Consider the following 21,436-nt stretch of genomic DNA (forward strand, 5'->3'; position numbering starts at 1 on the left):
AAAGCTATTATAACAAATTACCACAGATTGAGTGCCTCAAAACAACAGAATTTTAGTCTCTCACAGTTTCAGAGACCAAACATCTGAAATCAAGTGGTCTGCAGCGTTGGCTCCTTCTGGAGGCTTGAAGGAGCTCCTGTTCCATGCCTTTCTTCTAGCTTCCCCTGACTGCCAGCCATCCTTGGAATTTCTTGGCTTTTATCTAAGTCGGTCTAATCTCTGCCTCTGTCTTTCCATCTCCTTCTCTGTGGGTGTTCCTTTTCCCCTTCTCTTTTGTAAGGATAGTCCTGTCATTGGATTTAAGGCCCACCTTAATCCAAGATGATCTCATTTTAAGATGTGGGACTTAATCACACTGGCAAAGACCCTTGTTCCAAATAAGGTCACACTGACAGATCCCTACCATTCAATTCACTATGGAAGCAATGGGGTGGGAGGTACCATTCAACTCACAGATTCCTACCATTCAACCCACTATAAAGCAGTGGCGTATGAAAAGGATGGGAGGTAGCTGTGGGAATGGTCTGGCCCACGTGCAGGTAAAATGGGGAAGCATTTTGTATAGAATGGAAAAACAACAGTAAAGCTGACTAAAACTTGATCTGCTTTTTCCAATCATGTGCTGACAATTCTAAACATTATCAATGATAAAATACTTCTCCCTAGTGGTATTAACTGTGCCATTTCTGCTGCCCCTGCTACATACATGCTTTACTGCTTGGAAACAGGATTACTTGGTGAAATAATGTGAATCTTTCAATTCTCATGATAGATGTTTTCAACTTAATATCCAGGGTGCAGGAATATATATTCCCACCAACTTTATACAAGATAATACAAATATAATAGTATGAATAAATATGCTAATTTGATAGGAAATATTTTAATATTTACTACTAGTGTAGTTGGACATGTTAAATATTGCACTGGTTATTTGTAATCTGGCTTTATAAAATTTCTAATGACTATTACTGTTAGACTCTTAAGAAGATATGTGTTTGTCACATAGATTTGTAAGAACTTTATATAGTAAAAATATGGGGCCTCTATATGATTGCATATATTCGTCACTTTTGTTTCACTTTTTTAGAGAGCAGAATATTTTAATTTCTTTAAAGATTTTTATGTTTCCCTTTATTGCATGCCAATGTTTGTTTTTTAAAAACTTGTAACTCTTAGGCTGCGATGTGAAGAGTGTCTTTCTTTTTTTCGATTTGGAAACAGAGTCTTGCTCTGATGCATGCAGTGGTATGATCATAGCTCAATGCAGCCTCGAACTCCTGGGCTCAAGTATTCCTCCTATCTCAGCCTCTCAAGTAGCTGGGACTACAGGCACACACCACCACACCTGGCTCACTTTCGGGTGGTTGTTGTTCAGATGGGGTCTTGCTGTGTTGCTCAGGCTGGTTTTGAATACTGGGCTCAAGTGATTATCCTGCCTTAGCCTCCCAAAGTGCTGGAATTTCAGAGGTGAGCCGCTGTGCCCAGCCTCCTATTTTTTTACATGTATATGTGTGTGTGTGTATATATATATATATATATATTTTTTTTTTTCTTTGAGATGGAGTCTCTCTCTGTTGCCCAGGCTGGAGTGCAGAGGTGTGATCTTGGCTCACTACAACCTCTGCCTCCTGGGTTCAAACGATTCTCCTGCCTTAGCCTCCTGAGTAGCTGGGATTACAGGCGTGTGCCACCACGCTGGGCTCATTTTTGTATTTTTAGTAGAGACGGGGTTTCACCATGTTGGTCAGGCTGGTCTTGAACTTCTGACCTCGTGATTTGCCTGCGTCAGCCTCCCAAAGTGCTGAGATTACAGGCGTGAGCCACTGAACCCACCCTTATTTTTATATATCTTTCATAACTTTTCTATCTCTGTCTTTCTCTTTCTCTGTTTCTGTGTGTGTCTGTGTCTGATAATAAAATACACTAAATTTTATTTTATAACAAATGTTTTATAAGGTCAGTAGATTTGTTTATGATTTTAATGGCTGCATAGTATTCTATCATATGGATATATTCTAAATGTAATAATTCCTCAATGGTATATTTAGTTTACTTCTAATTTGCTGTTTTAGTTTGTCACAAACACTGTGGATAGCCTTGTATATATTTTGTTGTATAGTTCTATTGGTACAGTATGATTTTTCACAAGTATACAGTTACTTTCTTTCTTTCTTTTTTTTTTTTTTGAGACGGAGTTTCACTCTTTTGCCCAGGCTGGAGTGCAGTGGCGCTATCTCGGCTCACTGCAAGCTCCGCTTCCCGGGTTCACGCCATTCTCCTGCCTCAGCCTCCCGAGTAGCTTGGACTACAGGCGCCCGCCACAGCGCCCAGCTAATTTTTTGTATTTTTAGTAGAGACGGGGTTGCACCGTGTTAGCCAGGATGATCTCGATCTCCTGACCTCGTGATCCGCACGCCTTGGCCTCCCAAAGTGCTGGGATTACAGGCGTGAGCCACCGCGCCCGGCCACAATTACTTTCTGAGAATTTAGCTTTTTGATTCACGTGAAAGGCTTACTTGTATTGTTAACAATTTTATTATGTTTGTGAGGCCTAGGCAGGAGGATTGCTTGAGACCAGGAACTCAGGACCACCTTGTGCAACATAGGGGGAGCCCATCTCTACAAAAATAAAAAATAAGAAATAAAATAGCCATGCATGGTGGTGTGCCCCTGTAGTCCCAGTTACTTGGGAGGTAAGGTGGAAGGATCGTCTGAGCCTAGGAGTTTGAGACTGCAGTGAGTTATGACCACACCACTGCACTCCAGCCTGGACGACAGAGTAAGATCTTTTCAAAAAAAAAAAAAAAAGAAAAAAAAAATATATATATACACACATACACAAAATAAGGGAGAATATTATGACAGGCTTCTACTTACGTATCTTTAGGCTTCTTTATAAAGTGTTCATTTAATCTGATCTCCACAAGAAATTCTGTATCCTTAAACAACATGTGCCCTTCTCTTTAGACAGAGCGTTTACCCCCTTGCTGTGTTTGATTAGCACCTAGCAAGTGCTGGGTCCTGTGTCAGTTGTTTTGTTTTTTCTTTTTCTTTGGTTTTTTCTTTTCTTTTCTTTTTTTTTTTTTTGGAGATAGAGTCTTGCTCTGTCGGTCAGGCTGGAGTGCAGTGGCATGATCTCGGCTCACTGCAACCTCTGCCTCCCGGGTTCAAGTGATTCTCTGGCCTTAGCCTCCTGAGTAATTGGGATTACAGACATACACCACCACACCTGGCTAATTTTTTTGTGTGTTTTGATAGAGATGGGGTTTCACCATGTTGGTCAGGCTGGTCTCAAACTCCTGACATCAGATGATCCACCTGCCTCGGCCTCCCGAAGTGGTGGGATTACAGCCGTGAGTCCCCACACTTGGCCCTGTGGCAGCCTTTTTAACAGCATAATTTCTCCTTTATTACTCGTAACTATTTTAAGGGCTATTTGGATTTACAGACAAAGTGAGACTTGGATGAATTAAGAAAGACAGAATTAATCAGGTGGTTGAACCTGAGTTCCAACTAGGGTGACAACTCTTCCCGGATTGCCTGCCACTGTCCTGATTTACACACTGAAAGTTCTGTATCCTAATAAGCCTCTCATCCTCAGCAACGGAGGACGGTTGCCCACTCAAAGCCTTGTGAATTCTAGGGTATCCTATTTCCAAATGGTGGGAATCTAGAAGACGGAGAAAGAATTTCTCATTCCTGAAGGAGCATTGATTATCCTTGGTTGTAGTGTTTATGTCCACATCACGTGGAATATTTTATTTTTCAGGCCTCTTCATGTGCTTGTGTGCAACGCAGCAACTTTTGCTCTACCCTGGAGTCTCACCAAAGACGGCCTGGAGACCACCTTTCAAGTGAATCATCTGGGGCACTTCTACCTTGTCCAGCTCCTCCAGGATGTTTTGTGCCGCTCAGCTCCTGCCCGTGTCATTGTGGTCTCCTCAGAGTCCCATCGGTGGGTTTGAATTGCATATTTGTTCACTTATCCCCTTTCTCATACCAGCTAATATTCCCCCAAGGCTCTCATTCTGAAAGTAATTTTCATTAGTCGTACTTGAGACATGTGGGTGGACTCAGCTTGGCTCACTTGATTTTTCCAGGTCTTTTTTGTTTGCCTGTGATTGTGGGGGACTGTTTAGAAGGACTGTCTAGAGCAACGAAGATTGTTTTTACGACTATACTTCAAGCTCCTCATTGATTTTGCTTAGAGATGGAATAATAATTGATGAAATCTGAATGGCATGACCTTTATTGATTTGTAATTCAACAACTTCAACATCTTAGCAAGAAGAATGTGCAGTTATTCTAGCAGGAGAAACAATGCAATTAAAGCCTGCGAGATGAAATCCAATTGTTTTATAATGAGAAATTAGGGAATTCGATGCAGACATTAGCTGTGTAATTGTGGAAAGGGAAGAACTGTAGTTAGAGCATATTAGAAATCTGGCCATGCCTCTTTTGGTTAAAATTTCAATTAAAACATCAGATGGCACTTTTTTCCTATTGCCATTAGGAGAATATTCAATTGACTGAAAAAGACATTTGAAAATTTCATCGTATTTTCAGCATATTTGTTTCTAGAGTTGGATAAACAACTATTTGTCTAGAGAGAAATACTCCGAAAAAGACAAAGGCCTTGCTGGGTGAGGCTGGATTTAATACGTGTTAGGGAGATTTCTCTTTCCTATTTGCTTGGTGTGTGTTTGGCAGGGAGAGGTTACACTCTTAGCAGAGTAGCTAGAAAAAAAAATAACGTGCAAGGGGCCTATTTTTTCCTCCTTCTTCTCCGTCTTAAGTCCTGAAATGTTTTAGTGACCCAGAATGAAGCTTATTTTTTTAATCATACTTCCATAAAATGTAACCCCTGGGACTTGGAAGAGAGAGACCAGCCAAGGGTTAGCTTGAACCCTTTATCACTCCCAAACACAGGGGCTTATGGTATAAGTGACACACTGCAGATAGATTTACTTTTGCCATTTTAAATTTATGATGGTTGGAATGAAAGGTAAATGCCAGTAATAATCCTCCCCCGTGTTAAAAGACATGAAACATCTAGTAATTAGGTGGTAACAAAATCTGGACAGCCTTATCTTTGCAAATCACACCAGGTTTGTGAAGGAAAGTGGAGTGGCCCTGTTAAGGGGTGAGGGAGGCTACTGTGGGGGCAGGCAGCAGAGAGAGCTCCAGAAATAAATCTTCCAGCCCCAGTCATCCACCAGATGTGGAGGGCACCACGGGATATGTTTAAATGAGCTGGTATTTAATGGGAGATTATGTTGAATTGTCAGCTGCTCACTCTCCTTGTAAATCTGTATCTCAAATGGTATTTCTTGTGACGTCTTTGTTCTTTCCTTAACTATGGTGTAATTCATGCCTACTTCAGAGATCTGAATCTTAGCATCATTTAAAAGATTAGTTTGAAAGGAAAGGGACTTGGGCTCTTGAATTAGACGTATGTTAGTTTATAGGGAGGCCTTCTTGAAAAGTGTTGTCAGGCTCGCTCCTGTCTGATGGCTGGTGCTGGTTTTATGCTTTCCAATTCTTTGCACATCGTTATAATTATTATTGTTATTATTATTATTTGAGATGGAGTCTTGCTCTGTCGCCAGGCTGCAGAGCAGTGGCGGGATCCCGGCTCACCACAACCTCAGACTCCCAGGTTTAAGCGATCTCCTGCCTCAGCCTCCCAAGTAGCTGGGACCACAGGTGCCCACCACCACGCCCGGCTAATATTTGTGTTTTTAGTAGAGACGGGGCTTTCACCATGTTGGCCAGGATGGTCTCGATCTCTTGACCCTGTGATCCGCCCGCCTTGGCTTCCCAAAGTGCTGTGATTACAGGCGTGAGCCACCACGCCCATCCTCTTTGCACATTATTTAAGGGTGTTTTAACAAAATGGCAATTTCGCCAGGCTGGCTTGCGTATTACCTTTGGATGGCATCCCGTGGCTCCCATGACTGAGCGTGGTGACTTGGTGCATAGGCGGTATGTAAAGACACTTGCTCACTACCCAAGAACTCAGGGCCCTAAACCATGATGTAAAATGCAAGTGCTGATATCTAATTACCTCCATCAACCTTGGCAGAATCTCTTCGTTGGAGTCAAGACCCCCTGTTAGGGGAAAAAATAAAGTCCTGTGTTTGCAGAAAATATTATACTAGATTGCCCCAAGGCAAAATATTTATTAGCCTTCCTTTGTCTTCACTGTGTTTTAGTTACTTATCTGGAATCTGAGCAACTGAATTCAGCTTCTGCATACCTAAAATACATCATAGTGAAATGAGAAGTTGACTTCCTTACCGTGAAAAAATTTCGGATAACAATTAAAGTAGAATGAAAAGAGCAGAGTGCTGGTTGAACAACCCTCAGTGGCTGCAGCTGCATGGAGTGCCAAATTGCTCTACCACACCCCACACATGAAATCACACAATCTCTCACACACACACACACACACACACACACACACACACACACACGGAGTTTCTCAGCTTCTGTGTAGATAGAATCCAGCCTAATTATTTTAGGCGGGACTTTTTAAAATCCTCAATAAAATTGGGCTTGGTAGCACATGCCTGTAATCTCATCTAGTAAGAGGCTGAGGTGGGAGGATGGCTTTGAGCCCAGGAGTTTGAGGTTGCAGTAAGCTTTGATTCTGCCACTACATTCCAGCCTGGGTGACTGAGTGAGACCCCATCTCTAAAATAAAAATTAAAAATTATTAATTAAAAAAATGCAGTATAGGCCAGGCACAGTGGCTCACGCCTGTAATCTCAGCACTCAGGAGTTTGAGATCAGCCTGGCCAGCATGGCGAAACCCCATCTCTACTAAAAATACAAAAATTAGCCAGGTATGGTGGTGCACACCTATAATGCCAGCTATTTGGGAGGCTGAGGCAGGAGAATTGCTTGAACCTGGGAGATGGAGATCGCAGTGAGTGGAGATTGCACCAGTGCACTCCAGCCTGGGTGACAGAGCAAGACCCTGTCTCAGAAAACACAAAAATCCAAAAAGCAAAACCCCCACAGTATATATAGAAATGAAAGATTCGGGGTGGGGGTCCCCTACAAAGCAAGTGTTACTGTCCGCAGAGCAAATGTCAATATTTTAATGTACTAGTAAGGGAAAATTCTATTAAGATGTAATTGTTTCGCTTTGTCAGTTTGTCAACTTGAAAATAGAGTCAGCAGCATCTGAAGAGTTGTTTTACTACTTCTGGAGCTGAGAGGTGAACATAGTCGTTTTTCAGGAAGCCTTTTTTGGCTCAGAGAGATCAGAAGCTGGCCCACCCTTGCCACTTCCTGGAGGACTGTCAGTGCTAGCTAGTGAGACTGTAGAAGTGGAATATCTGCCCAGGAGACAGTGGGGAAGGAAATCAGGGGTCAACCTTATAGCGAAGGGCTGTTTGCAGAGAGAGTGCCTGATATGTAGCAGCTGGTACTTCTCCATCTTGAAACTGTCCTTCCTGGTTCTGTCTAATTTCTCATCATGGGATTTTTTTGACTTGTTTCTAGATTAGGGATCAAGAACAAATGACTTTCTCCTCTTAGACATTTAATTTACTTAGTGTTCCCTAAATACCTAAGCAGGGACCTTATTCTTAACAGTAGAAAATCACTGAGTACGATGATAATGTATACCTGTAATACCAGCTACTCAGGAAGCTGAGGCAGGAGGATCCCTTGAGCTCAGGAGTTGAGATTAGCATGGGCAGCAAAGCAAGACCTTGTCTCTAAAAAAATAAGCAAAAACCAAAAGCCCTAAACACGAGGAAGTTCCACATGTAAACATTAATGGAAAACATAGAAGAGTTGAACCTAGTGGTGAATTTTACCTTTAGAGCAAGACTTGAAACAAGGGAAACTGTCAAATTTTCATCGTGGTATTTGTGTTCCTTTGTTTTTTTTATTAAGGACTTGGTCCTTGGATTGGAATTCCAAACCCATGACCAAACTTTAATCGTCTAATTCTGTATTGAGTCCTTACTACGTGTCAGGCACTGTAGTAAGCAACAGTCAAGAATCTTACAGTCTACTTTCCAAGAATTCACAGTCTAGTTTTGGAATCAGGTGATTAATTGACTTATAGTCTGGTATGGTGATGACAGAGGAACAATTTACAGATAGAACATAAAGATGGCAGAGTGAGCCTTTTCACCGATCTTGGAAGGCCAGTAATGTCACTGAACACTAGGAATGGTGTCATGGCCTGGGTCCTGAAGAGTGGATACTTAACGTCCATGGAGACATGTAGTTTTATCTGCCTTGCATGGCTTCTTTCATTCTCTCCCTGACTTCCACCCCAAAAATCACCATGATATCCAGCTGTGGAAGAGTTCATTATGGAGAGCTTCCTGGAAGAAGTAGTCCCTGAACTGGGTCGGGCTAAACAAGTATGCCAAGAAGGGTTTCCAGAAGCAGTTGATGAAAGATGAGTAGAGACAGGGAATGGGTGGTGCTATGTTTATTCCATACCTTTTAGATACTCTCTAAATCCTTGTCCCTGTTTTCTATGCCATGTAGGTAGAGTTTTCAAGTCATGTCCCATACCTTGGATCATTGGATTCTCAACTCAGTAGCACCTTTGTGTGACAACTCTTCTGTAATACCTTATTATGTTGAAATAAAGTTAGCAAATAACATAACTTACATGCACAAATATATTTTCCATTTGATATGATAGCTTTACTGTAATCAAAGAAAAAATAACTGAAATAAAATGGCATGTGTTTCAACATGTAAATGCTTGGGCCAGGCTACAGGAAACATGGGACATATGTATCCGTGGATGAATCACCTTGAACGGACTCTCAAAAAAGAAAACACACCATTACCAGGTGTGTGGTATTGCAGACTCCAGCACCACCAACCTTGAGTGAAGCCTGACTGTATTAGTCTGTTCTCATGCTGCTAAGAAAGACATACCTGAGACTGGGTAATTTATAAAGGCAACAGGTTTAATGGGCTCACAGTTCCACATGGCTGGGGAGGCCTCACAATCATGGCGGAAGATGAAGGAAGAGCAAAGGGATGTCTTACATGACATCAGGCGAGAGAGCATGTGCAGGGGAATTCCCATTTATAAAACTCTCAGATCTCGTGAGACTTATTCACTACTACGAGAACAGTATGGGAGAAACCGCCCCCATGATTCACTTATCTCCACCTGGCTCTGCCCTTGACACATGGAGGTTATTTCAATTCAATGTGAGATTTGGGTGGGGACACAGCCAAACCATATCAGTCACCCTCCAAAAATCACACAAAATCTGAAAGTGCCTTTATTCATTCTACGTGTAAATAGTTGTTGCACTACCCACCTGGAAATTCAGTGGATGTTTCTAGGCTCAGATAATTATCCACAGGCTTTTTATCTCCATGAGTGTCCACTGGGGCATTCTTCATTGAGCAAGACATCTGCATTGCAAGACATCTACCTGCTACCATCACCAGCAATCATCATGACAACCAGAAGAAGGCCCTCATATATTTTCAAATTTCCTGCTGAGTTCCACTGCCTTAGACAATTAAGACTGCCTTAGACAATTAAGCTTGGAAGTCAGACTCTTCCTGTGGTTTGGGTACTAGAAAAAAGCAGCCAACAATTCGTTTCAAGGTCTCATTGCTGTATCCTTGATGACGTTTCTGGCCATCAGCTTTGTTGATGACTTTAGAGCAGCTATGTCATTTAACACTAGAAATTGGATGTCACTGAGTCCTGTGGAAGGCATATTTAATTTCCATTAAAACATGAATTTCATCTGCCCTTGCCATGCTTTTCTTGGTCTTAGCCCAACCTGAGCTGCTGATATTAAGGAATAATAGGATGATTCCATAATTTTCATTTTACCTTTTGCTTTTTGTTTTCCATAGCAGTTTTCTAGAGGATTCCCATTATGCTTCCTCATTACCCAGTGCCCGGAATGAACATATAGAAGCAGAATATGAGGGGTCCTTTGACAAAGATGAGACCGTTTAGAAAATTCCTTTTGTTTGTTGTGATCCATTTTGTAAGCGAAGTCACTATATTTTTGTTATTTAAGAGAAAGAGACAAAGGGAAAGAAACAGCTGGTGTTTAACGACTCCGTCAGACCCAATTATAAAACATCAACTAGTTATGTTGATTTGTGTACATCCATGCCATGGGTATACTTAAAAACATTAGACTTTGCCAGAACTCATCTTGGCTTTGTTTACATTTATCTTTTAAACGTATAAGACTATTGATGGTACCTCACCAAGGTTATAACCCCTTTATAATCATTAATTTTTAATCTAGAAAAGAGTCTTGGAGGCAACAAGACTCATCTATAATTTCTTGGATGCTCAAATGAAAATATACAGGACTCAAGCATTAGCTAAAATAATCCAGGAAAGCCCTGTCAAAGGTTAGGAATGTGATATCTCTCTGTTTCCAAAAGCAGCAGCCCTTTATTCAAGATGCTTTTCTGTTTAATTTAATTATCTTTGAACTTCCTGTTGAAGGTTTTGAACAATATATGTTAGAGGATAGGGAGAGAGTTCAGCGTGTCAGGACTGCTACATTTATGAGTGTGGGTCTTTATTGAAGTCCATCTTTGGCACCAATGCTTTTTTTTTTTAATTTTTAAATTTTAAATTCTTACTTTTAGAGATGGGAGTCTCACTCTGTTGCCCAGGCTAGAGTTCAGTGGCACAATCATAGCTCACTGCAACCTCAACCTCCTAGGCTGAAGTGATCCTCCTGCCTCAGCCCCCCAAGTAGCTGGGACCACAGGCATGTGCCACCATACTCAACTAATTGTTTATTTTTTGTAGACATGGTGTCTCCCTATGTTGCCTAAGCTGGTCTTGAACTCCTACGCTCAAGCAGTCCCCCCGCCTCAGCTTCCTAAAGTGCTGGGATTACAGGCATGAGCCACTAGACATGACCTGTGTTTACACTGTTAAATCACCATTGTCAATCTTTAAAGGAGACTTTGTTTTGATGTATGCAAGATTGAGTTTTTAGTCATCTCTACATAGTTTCCTCAGATTCCTTTTTTTTTTTTTTTTTTTTTTTTTTTTGAGACCGAGTCTAGCTCTGTCACCCAGGCTGGAGTGCAGTGGCACAATCTTCGCTCACTGCAACCTCCGCCTCCCATGTTCCAGTGATTCTCTTGCTTCAGCTTCCCAGGTACAGGCATGCCACCACACCTGGCTAATTTTTGTATTTTTAGTAGAGATGGGGTTTTGCTGTGTTGGCCAGGTTGGTCTTGAACTCCCGACCTCAGGTGATCCACTCGTCTCGGCCTCCCAGAGTGCTGGGGTTACAGATGTGAGCCACTGCACCCAGCATTCCTTAGATTTCCAGTAAAAATAAAAAGCTGTATGGGAAGTCAGAACTTGGTTGCTTCACGTCATATTTCCTATTTTTAAGATTTACAGATATTAACGACTCCTTGGGAAAACTGGACTTCAGTCGCCTGTCTCCAACAAAAAACGACTATTGGGCGATGCTGGCTTATAACAGGTCCAAGCTCTGCAACGTCCTCTTCTCCAACGAGCTGCACCGTCGCCTCTCCCCGCGCGGGGTCACGTCGAACGCAGTGCATCCTGGAAATATGATGTACTCCAACATTCATCGCAGCTGGTGGGTGTACACACTGCTGTTTACCTTGGCGAGGCCTTTCACCAAGTCTATGGTAAGAGAACAGCTTCTGGCGCCGCAAACACCTTGGGTCCTAGAGAAACCTGCGCACGTGTGTCTCCACCTTTTTACCTCTTGCAGGCATGAGTCTGGTCTCAGTAATAACATTGTCCAGCCCATCATAAAGGGCTCTTGAACACATTTTCATCAACTTTAGATTACATCCGTTTGGGTAAATGCGTCTTGAAGGGCTGGGTAGAAGATGGGTTTCAGTATCATGTTAAGTATGGCTGAAAGTCATTATGGAAATGATGATTTTTTTTTTCTTGTTTTTTTTGCGGGGGGCTTATTTGGAAACTTTGAAAATCTATTTCGTTGAGTGGAGCACTTGCAAACTGCTGTTTTGTGTCAGTAGGTAAACAACATGGATTTGTGACTACTGAATTTTGAGCAGATGTGATTCCTTTGTTTCACAGAAAATCTGTATCTGATGTTCTAAATTTTTCTTCTAATGGGTATAATCCTCTGTTGGAGAATCCTTTGATGGCTAGGAGTGTGTTTTCTTCTTTACTTTCCTAAAGACGATTTTGGATGAATCACGATACTGTGGTTACATTTGGAAGTGTTTACAAAGGTGATATGATGTTTTTATAATTTGATGTTCATTTATCAACCATGTTAAGAACGTTCTTCTATGAAACGGGTTTAGTAGCAAGTAATTTGAATGAAGAAAGCATATTTTCCACAATATATTTGGTAGATTATTTTTCAAAACCAAAGAACTTCAAAAATGTCTTCCTATTAGTGGACACCAGTATTCCAGTTACCCAAACTTAAAATCTACTCGACAGAAATCACCCTTTTCCCAAACACATTTGCCTTTTAGCAATATCACAGGCCTTCAAAGTTGGACCTAGGATGTTAATAAAACAAAGCAAAACAACAACAAAAAAAGAACTATTGCAGGCCTGTTATCCTCAAACTGATCTCACGGCCTTGGAAACTGTCTGCTGCCTTCTCTTACACTCATTCCCACCTGCCATCCTTAACCTTTGTATTTGGGGATGACTTAAAACCACATCAAAAGTCTTTTGAACTGCTTAGGAGGAGGTAAGTAAGTATATCTTTTATTCTAATCACCCAAGTGATTTTTATGCAAAGTAAACAGACATATTCCAAGAGTTGAATACTTAGGATCAGTTGCAGTGAAGTGAAAGGACCTATGGACAATGGTGTTTCATGCCGCAGGGTGGGATTGATCTCTAGGAAGGAAATGAATGAAACTTACCTGTAGGTGGATCACAGGGTTTTGAAATTTCCCCATCACTTTGCTCTTGATGACTGCATAGCGCAGTCTCTTCATGAAAGTTTCTTTGACCGTGGTTATGCCTCATACTTTGTTCTGTCCTTCAGTTTACATGAAAAGAAGGAATATGGATCTGAACTGGGTGCTAGTGCCATTTAAATGAGGCATTTAGGAATGGGGAGAGGAGAGAGGTGGATTCTTCCTTATTTTCTGCTGGCCCAGTGCCTTCCGCATTAACAAGCCTAGTCAACCATCATTTGTAATCTTTGGGTCTTGAGTCATCTCACTTGTATTTGATCATTGATGGGTTCTAAGGAGCGCGGTTCGGTGGCATCAGAGAGTTCATTTTCTCCTTCTTCCGTAAGGTCCCTAATCAGAGGAACGTGACGGGAAAGATTTAGAGATGAGTCTGTGACTATGGAATTTGGTGAAGGGTGATATAACCATCTTGCCATTTGTTGTAGACTCGAATGGATGAGGAGTTGTTGACAGAAAGTAGTGGAAACTCTTATTCTGTGGCCTGATCCCATTGCTTTAGGGACTCTGTGCCAGGGCAGGTGGGAAAAGAAGGAAGACAAGTTTTGCTAAAATACAAAGTCAGGGTAAATATTTTTATTTATTGGAGAAGAGTTGATTATTATCTAATATTTAATATAATATGCTTAATAAAGTCAGACTTGAATGTTGGCTGGTTGGACCTAATAGGAGTATCTCTAAAAAATACTAGCAAATTAAGTTGGGTTGGTGACTGTATTATGATATCAGAGTGTTAGCTGTTTTGGGGGTACGTGTGCTCAGGACTTGGGCTGAGTGGAAAACCAGAGTATGGGGTTAGAAATGGAGGCAGAAGAATTACCATGTGGGGGAGGATGCACAATGAATTGGACGAAGGTTGCAACTCAATGAGCACCATACCTGTAGTGTGTCTTAGTAACAGCAGATGCCCAACCTCCATGCCTAACTCCTTTGCCTACCCCACCAGTGTGCGGCAGCCTCGGCCACACCCTACCGCAGTCTCTCCTATTTCCCTGGCAGGAGAGCTCAGAGACTACTTGTGGACAGGCCTTAATGCCTATAGCAAGGCAAAGCTTGGGAGAAACAAATGTCCTCCGGGAGCAGCCTTGGGTAAAAGATTAACTGTGCACTGAGCTTTAGATCCCTGGGTGAGAAAGCTGTGGGGAAATGAGTGGGTAGCTCATGAGAGGGTTTGGAGAAAAGTGGTGACATCGCAAAAATCCCAGGTTTTGTTGAAGTTGTCTGGGGAGGGGCACTCATAGAAAGGGCAGGGGACGTGAGCATTTCCCTTGTACTTGAGGTGGGATTTGACATGGCTTCCTGGTGGAGGCAAGAGAAGAAAGTGGCAACCTGGGACAGTGGACCTCACAACTCTCCTGCTAATGGTGCTGATGGCTAAGCTCAGCTCTTACCCTTGACCACTGGAACAACTTAGACATGTCACCAGCTTTCTGAGCCTGTCTCATTACAATGAAAATTGTGATACAGGTTAGTGTAAGGACCGACAATAATGCATATAACATCAATAATGATGGATATAGAATTTCTGCAATGATTATAATCTGGCTCTCCAGTATGGTAGCCGTGGGTCACATGCGGCTATTGAGTTCTAAAAATGTGGCTAATAGAACTGAGGAAGTGAATTTTTAATTTGATTTCATGTTAGTTAATTCGAACTGAAAAACACCACGTGTGCCAAGTGGCTGCCATATTGGAGAGCACAGTCAAATGACGTGCCTAGCACAGTGCCTCTCGCATAGGAGGTATGCAGTACTTCTTGCCACAATGGCTGTTACTCTTGTTGTTGTGAGCAGTACCTTGGTCCCGATGGTGACTCTCCAAAATGCAATCTCTGCTGACAGAACAAGAGTGTGCAAATTGGGAGTCTGGAAAGGGAAGGGAAGGGCTTTGTCCCTGGCCCCAAAGACTCAGGGAGAGGTTTACTGGCCAGGTAAGAAGGGCATCCAGGTGGAAGGACCCTGGTTCAGTGATCTCCAATCTGCACGTCTCATTTGTGAGGAAGCCGTAGGGTGTGGACTTTTCTTGTTTCTGACCTGAAGTGATTAGAAAATAGCAGCTTTTATATGTCACAAATGGACTTTAGATAAGCATGAAGATGACGAAGACTGTGGAATATGGAGCTAAGATTCTTACTAAAATCCTCTCCAGTATATTTGTATATTTAAGCATTTGGTAGTACTTTTTTAGCCATCAGGGTTCTCTATATTAAGTTGATACAAAAGCTATTGCGGTTTTTGCCATTGAAAGCAATACGTCACTTCATGCAGAGGTGGAATGGGCCTTCTGAGCTTACTTGTCAAATTCGCAGGCATTCACTTTTCTTTCAGAAACATATATTTAGGACTCTGTATTTAGGAGAGGAATCACCGTCAATGTAGACCTTGGTTGGTCATTTTCCTAGTAAGATAGACTAGACTGACTGGAAAAGTCACCCTCTTGGGCTATCCTGCGTATGTGGCTCTTCATTGCTTCCGTCAGGATGAGGCATCTGTTTCTTGGACAAAGGGTGCACTTCTGCTATTTTAATGCAGACATATTTTTGGATATAAACCACGCAGTTGCATCCCATTTCTTCCCTAGGTAAAGGCTGGGTTTCTAATCGTGATTGAGAAGCTTAGCATAGATACAATCTCCCTATCACCAGATGGCTAAGTGTGCTCTGCCTTGTCTGCCTTTTACCTTAGAAAGGGTGTTTCCTTCTGACACGAGTATTGCTGGAGTACACATTCTGTTGCATGAGGTCAGGGGAGCAAGAAATACAACCCAGACTTGCGCTCGGAAGCCCTCCCTTCATTTCTTCCCTGTAGCTGGCTCCCTTAAGTATTAAACAGCAGTATTCTAATATCAACGTCCCTTTTTTATTTGCTGTGACTTGCTGTGACTACGGTGATTTTAGTTACAGTAATTAGGTCACCCTTCATGGAGTCAGGCTATTTTAAGTGCCTCTTTAAGGAATATTGTTGCAGATCAGTAATTTTACAATTGGATGTTCTTGTGCAGCTTTATTAAATGTAATCTGTCTTTTAAATGTTGCCCTTTTACAGTTATACATTTCTAATTGTTGCTGTAAATGCATTATCACTTTGAAATTAATTAATTTTTCCATTTTGGCTGCCTGCAGTATAATAATCACTAATGAGAAACTCACAGGAATCAATTCTCAGCACAGCGGCCCCTACTGGTAAAGCCATGTCTCTGCGTCCCTCTTCCTCTTGAGATCCAGAGAACTGGACTAGTGTATTGGGGGGTCCTGGGGGAGAAGTGTTTGTTTCTTCCTCCCTCCAATTTATGGTAAAATAAAAATCACAGATAAACTTGGAAATTGAGTTATTTTTAAGTGTCATTCTAAAAAAGATGCAAGATACTTCAAATCGCTGCTTCTAAAATATGTTAAAGGAAACTAACATTTGCTGAGCACTTTCTAATAATGAAGTCACATCATGCGTGCATTACATGTTTTCTTGACTCTAGAGCATTCTTTTATGCAGTTAAATTACTGTAAAATGTTTTGCACATGCATGCATTAATGTGTATTGTTTGATAAGAACTTCCGAGTTGGTGAAAAAATGTATTTTAGTATCTATATTTATATGTACATATTATTCTATGGGTTTTAATTCACAAAACCAGGCGTTGTATCTGGTGCACATAAGGGGTTTTCAAGGCTAATCTTGGCTTTTTGCAGTTGTAACCATGTGTGATGACTTCAGAATCCTACCACACTTCCAAATAGAGATGCCGACTGGCAATTTTCCCAGATACCATGATGCTTTATGTATCAGCATATATTTTCATTAATTTCTCATAATTTCTGTTAGAATTAATAATTCCAAGTTCTGCCATCTTAGAATTATTATCTTTATTTTGTAGTTGAAAAGCACAGAGAACTCACCCAGCGTGTTCAAGAAAATGATACACCAGCCTTGTAAACTTACTTGCTAATTGCAGCTGCATTTGCTTTGTCCAATGCACAGTAATGCCCGTGGCATCTATATCTAGTTATGCAATTATGCTTCCTTTTTAAAATATTTGACAGCACCTTCACTGAAATGAATGCCGCCCCGACCGCCAACCCCACCTTTTTTTTCCACATAAGCTTTCATTTCTGGTAAACACATCCTTGCCAGAGTTCCCAGGTCCAAGCCAGTCTTTTGTGGACCAGTATGCAAATTTGAAGCTGAGCACTGTCACGTGCCTCTTAGGAGTGTTATGTGCAACCAAATATTTGTGTTGGCAGGTAACAGGAGAAAGAATATCATGTGTTAGGGTAGCGAGAGCTTAGCAGATGTTTTAGGGAACTGCATTTTCAAATCATTTTACATTAAAAAATGGCTTACGTTTATGGAACTTCTGCGATGATCGGGTTACGTTTCCTGTGCCCGTGTAAAGCCAGTCATCGTGCTGAGTTTTAACGGATGTGCAGCTACCCTGCTAATGGATGGGCCGGCAATGCTCGTTCTGTTGCAAAGTTATAAATTATAACTAGAAAAAGCACAAGATGTTATTCTTCTAACCTTCGTGAAAGCCAAACAGGGTAATTCTGCCCTTGAATAACCTGCTGCAGGGTGATTTATAGTTGTATAATTTAAAACATAATGAAGGAGATACTAGATGTTGATTTGTTCCGGAAATTAGTATTTTAGAAAAATACTTCTCCCCCTTTCCACCTTTAAATACCTGCAGCTGACTACACTATAAATACTATCAAGGGCAAAGCCCCCTGTTTGAATGTGTATTGGTACGTTGGTATATCACATACAAGGCAGAGGGTATATAAAACAGGCTTCTTTCTGTTGCGAGGGGGAAATATGATTTTCAAAGTGGAAATTTCATTGTATTCTTCATGAATCTAAACATTCTGAGACTCCTGAGTGAGGGTTGAATTCTCTGGTTGCCTTTCTCTTGCCAGTCCGGTTATGTTAGAAAACTGGACTCTCAGGACCCCTCTGTGGTTGGACCACACTGGCGCTTTCCTGCAGTTGCCTGTCAACAGAAGGACCTGGTAGCTGGCTTGGCTCCTCTTACACCACTGAGGCCACCTTCTTACAGCCTGAAGCATTCTTCTTCCTGCCCTGGATTAGCATTAGCATTGGTTTCAGTAGTCTTTCGTCATTATGTCCAAAGCTTTTAAGTTTACAGTGCTTGCTTAGTCCAGCGACCAATGGATATAAATAAGTTGGAAAAGGGCAAAGGATTTAGAATCTTGAGGGTTGTATTCAAAATGCAGCCTCTGCTCCCTTTTAGTTATATAATTTTGAAATGATTTGACCTTTCTGAGGTTAATTTTCTACATCAGTTTAGCTGCTTTAGGTCACAAGTTATTAACGCTCACTTAAAGGTGGTTGGAATAATAGAGGTTTTGCTTTCCCATGTATCCAGGGGTGCTGAGGCAGCAAGGGTTGTGTTTGGCTACTATATGAGTAGCTCCTTTGTGATGATATTCACCTTTCCGTCATGATTACAAGATGGCTTCTGTGGTGCCAGCCATTGCATCCTATTTGATAAGATCTGAAGGCACAGATGGGAGGGATGAGGCTCCTCATTGCATGCCTTTTTCCTTTATTGAGAGAGAGAGAGCGTTCTGCTTCAGAACTGTCCTCCTGAGTTGACTTCCCCGTCAGATCCCACTGATTGGGACTGAGTCATCTATTTGTATCCTAGTTATAAAGGAGACTAGAAAAGTGCATAACTGGCTTTTTGAGCCTCTAGAGTGGGAGGCGAACTCTGATTTTGAGGAAAAATGATAGGGTAATGGTGTTGACACAGGCACTGTTGAATAGGTAGGTACATATTTTAATAGTTTTCTCATTAATCAAATGGAAATGCTATCAATTGTATAGGGTGGTTGTGAGAGGAAGTGAGAATTGAAATGAAAGGCATCTAGTCTTACCCGCTCCCCATCCACTTGACCCAACATACCTCAAACCACTTCTGGCTTCATGGTCTTTCTTTCCTTAGGGTTTTGAAACATGTTCTTCAGCCTAGAATACTTCTCCTCCACTCTTAATTTCTACCCATCCTGCAAAACTCAGTCCGAACAGCACACGTCAAGGAAGCAGTTTTGGTCTCTCAGATTATATCAAGCTCTCCAATATGTTCTTTCAGAACAGCCAGTGCCTAGAAAACTGCCTGACTCCTAGTAGCACTCCTTATGTGCTGAGTAAATTTCATGAGTAAATGAAGAGTCCCTGGAATTTCTTCTTCATAACATTTAACACAACTGCAATTTGAAAACATAATTTCTGTAGTTGTTGTTTTTCTTTTTTCTTTTTTTTGAGACGGAGTGTCTCTCTGTTGCCCAGATTGGAGTGTAGTGGCACAATCCCGGCTCACTGCAACCTCTGTGCCTCCCAGGTTCAAGCGATTCTCCTGCCTCAGCCTCCCAAGTACCTGGGATTACAAGCACTGGCCACCACACCCGGCTAATTTATATATTTTTAGTAGAAGCGGGGTTTCACCATGTTAGCCAGGCTGGTCTCAAACTCGTGACCTCAGATAATCCACCTGCCTTGGCCTCCCAAAGTGTGCTGGGATTACAGGCATGAGCCACCGTGCCTGGCCTGTAGTTTCTTTTTCTTTTTTCTTTTCTTTTCTTTTTTTTGAGATGAAGTCTTGCTCTGTCACCTAGGCTGGAATGCAGTGGCGCAATCTTGGCTCACTGCAACCTCCACCTCCCAGGTTCAAGCGATTCTCCTGTGTCAGCCTCCTGAGTAGCTGAGATTACAGGCGTGCACCACCACGCACGGCTGATGTTTGTATTTTTAGTAGAGACGGGATTTCAACATGTTGGCCAAGCTGGTCTCGAACCCGCCTCAGCCTCCCAAAGTGCTGGGATTACAGACGTGAGCCACTGCGCCCAGCCTGTAGTTTCTTATTTAATGTCTGTCTCCCCTTCTCTTGACAGTGGTGTTTTTGCCTTCACACTACTGTATCCCTGGTCCATACAGTAAATTTTCTGTAAATGTTTGTAAATGAATGCATGAAAGATGACCAGGTGCTCAATCAATGGGAGTCCTTAATGTACTTCTTATCATTTATCCCTCCGAGGTAGGCAAGGGATTGTGGTTTAGAATGTGTAAATACATAAAAGATAAGGCAAGGAGACCTGCTCAGAGTCACACAGCAAGCCCCGAAGGTCCCACAGGCTCATGGTCAAATGACATGTAATGGACGTATCCAGCGGTGTGGGTATGTATGGAGGGAATGAATGTAAGGAGAGAGAGGTGAGGTACAGGAGGGTCAGGATGAGCTTTAGAGGTAGACAGCTCTCGGGTCCAACCCTAGCTCTCTCCCATTCTAACTCTTGGGCAAGGTTAAAAACCTGATTAAGATTCATGCATAAAACTGAGATGTTAGAGCTACCTCATGGGCTTGTCTTGAGAATTAAAGATGTTATGAACTTAAGGCCTCTACAGTGTGCTAGATGCTTAAGAAATGTTAACTACTATTGTTATTGGCTTGCGGTAGAAATGAAAGATTATGAATGTTCAGCATTCAGAACATACTAGATACTCAATAAGCATTATTGCTGTCATTATTAACATTATTTTCCCCAGCTTTACTAAGGTATGAGTGACAAAAATTTCATATATGTGCACGAGTGTATGTGTGTGTGTGTGCGTGCGTGTGTTTGTGGCTGGGCATGGTGGCTCGTGCCTATAATCCTAACAGTTGAGGAGGCCAAGCTGGGAGGATTACTTGAGCCTGGGAGTTCGAGGCTGCAGTGAGCTATAATGGTGCCCCTGCACTCCAGCCTGGGTGACATAGCAAGACCCTATCTCTAAAGGAAAAAAAAAAAAATAGGTATTCATGGTGTGAAATGTGATGTTTTGATATACATATGCATTGTGAAATGACTACCACAATCAAGCTAATTAACACATCCATCACCTTACATAGCTATCATTTTTTGTGTGTGGCAAGAACATTGAAAGTCTAGTCTCAGCAATTTTCAAGTATATAATACATTATTATTATTACTATCGTTAACTGTATTCACCGTGCTGTACAATAGATCTCCAGAATGTATTCATTCTGTCTAACTGAAACTTAGGATCCTTTGACCACTATCTCCCCATTTACCACCCCCTCCCACTTCCCCACTACCAGCCGCTACCAGGAACTGCCTCTACTCTCTGCTTCTGTGAGTTTGACTGCTTTTCCACACAAAAAGTGAGATCATAGACTATTTGTCTTTCTGCACCTGGCTTATTTCATGAGAAATTGATTGCTTCTCTTCCCATTGTTTATAGATACCCATTCTCCTAATGATGGCACTCTGTCTGTCATAGAAAGCCTAATTCTCCCTGTTAACATTGAACATAAAAACCTCATACGGGCCGGGCACAGTGGCTCATGCCTGTAATCCCAGCGCTTTGGGAGGCCGAGGCGGATGAATCACCTGAGGTCAGGAGTTCGAGACCAGCCTGGTCAACATTGTGAAACTCTGTCTCTACTAAAAAGATACAAAAAAATTCGCTGGCCA

The 21,436-nt window shown here is 41.8% G+C and overlaps 1 protein-coding gene across 4 annotated transcripts in view; it reads left to right on the forward strand.

The window, feature by feature from the left end:
- Positions 1-21,436, forward strand: part of WWOX (WW domain containing oxidoreductase) — a 1,116,547-nt gene that overhangs the window by 326,260 nt on the left and 768,851 nt on the right. For all 4 annotated transcript variants that reach the window (XM_054454382.2, XM_054454386.2, XM_063654112.1 and 1 more), the window contains exons 7-8: positions 3,773-3,958; positions 11,400-11,664. In XM_054454382.2, coding sequence (XP_054310357.1) covers positions 3,773-3,958; positions 11,400-11,664 — 451 coding nt within the window. The remainder of the gene's footprint in view (positions 1-3,772; positions 3,959-11,399; positions 11,665-21,436) is intronic.

This window comes from Pongo pygmaeus, chromosome 18 (assembly GCF_028885625.2).
Source record: "Pongo pygmaeus isolate AG05252 chromosome 18, NHGRI_mPonPyg2-v2.0_pri, whole genome shotgun sequence".
Taxonomy (NCBI): Eukaryota; Metazoa; Chordata; class Mammalia; order Primates; family Hominidae; genus Pongo; species Pongo pygmaeus.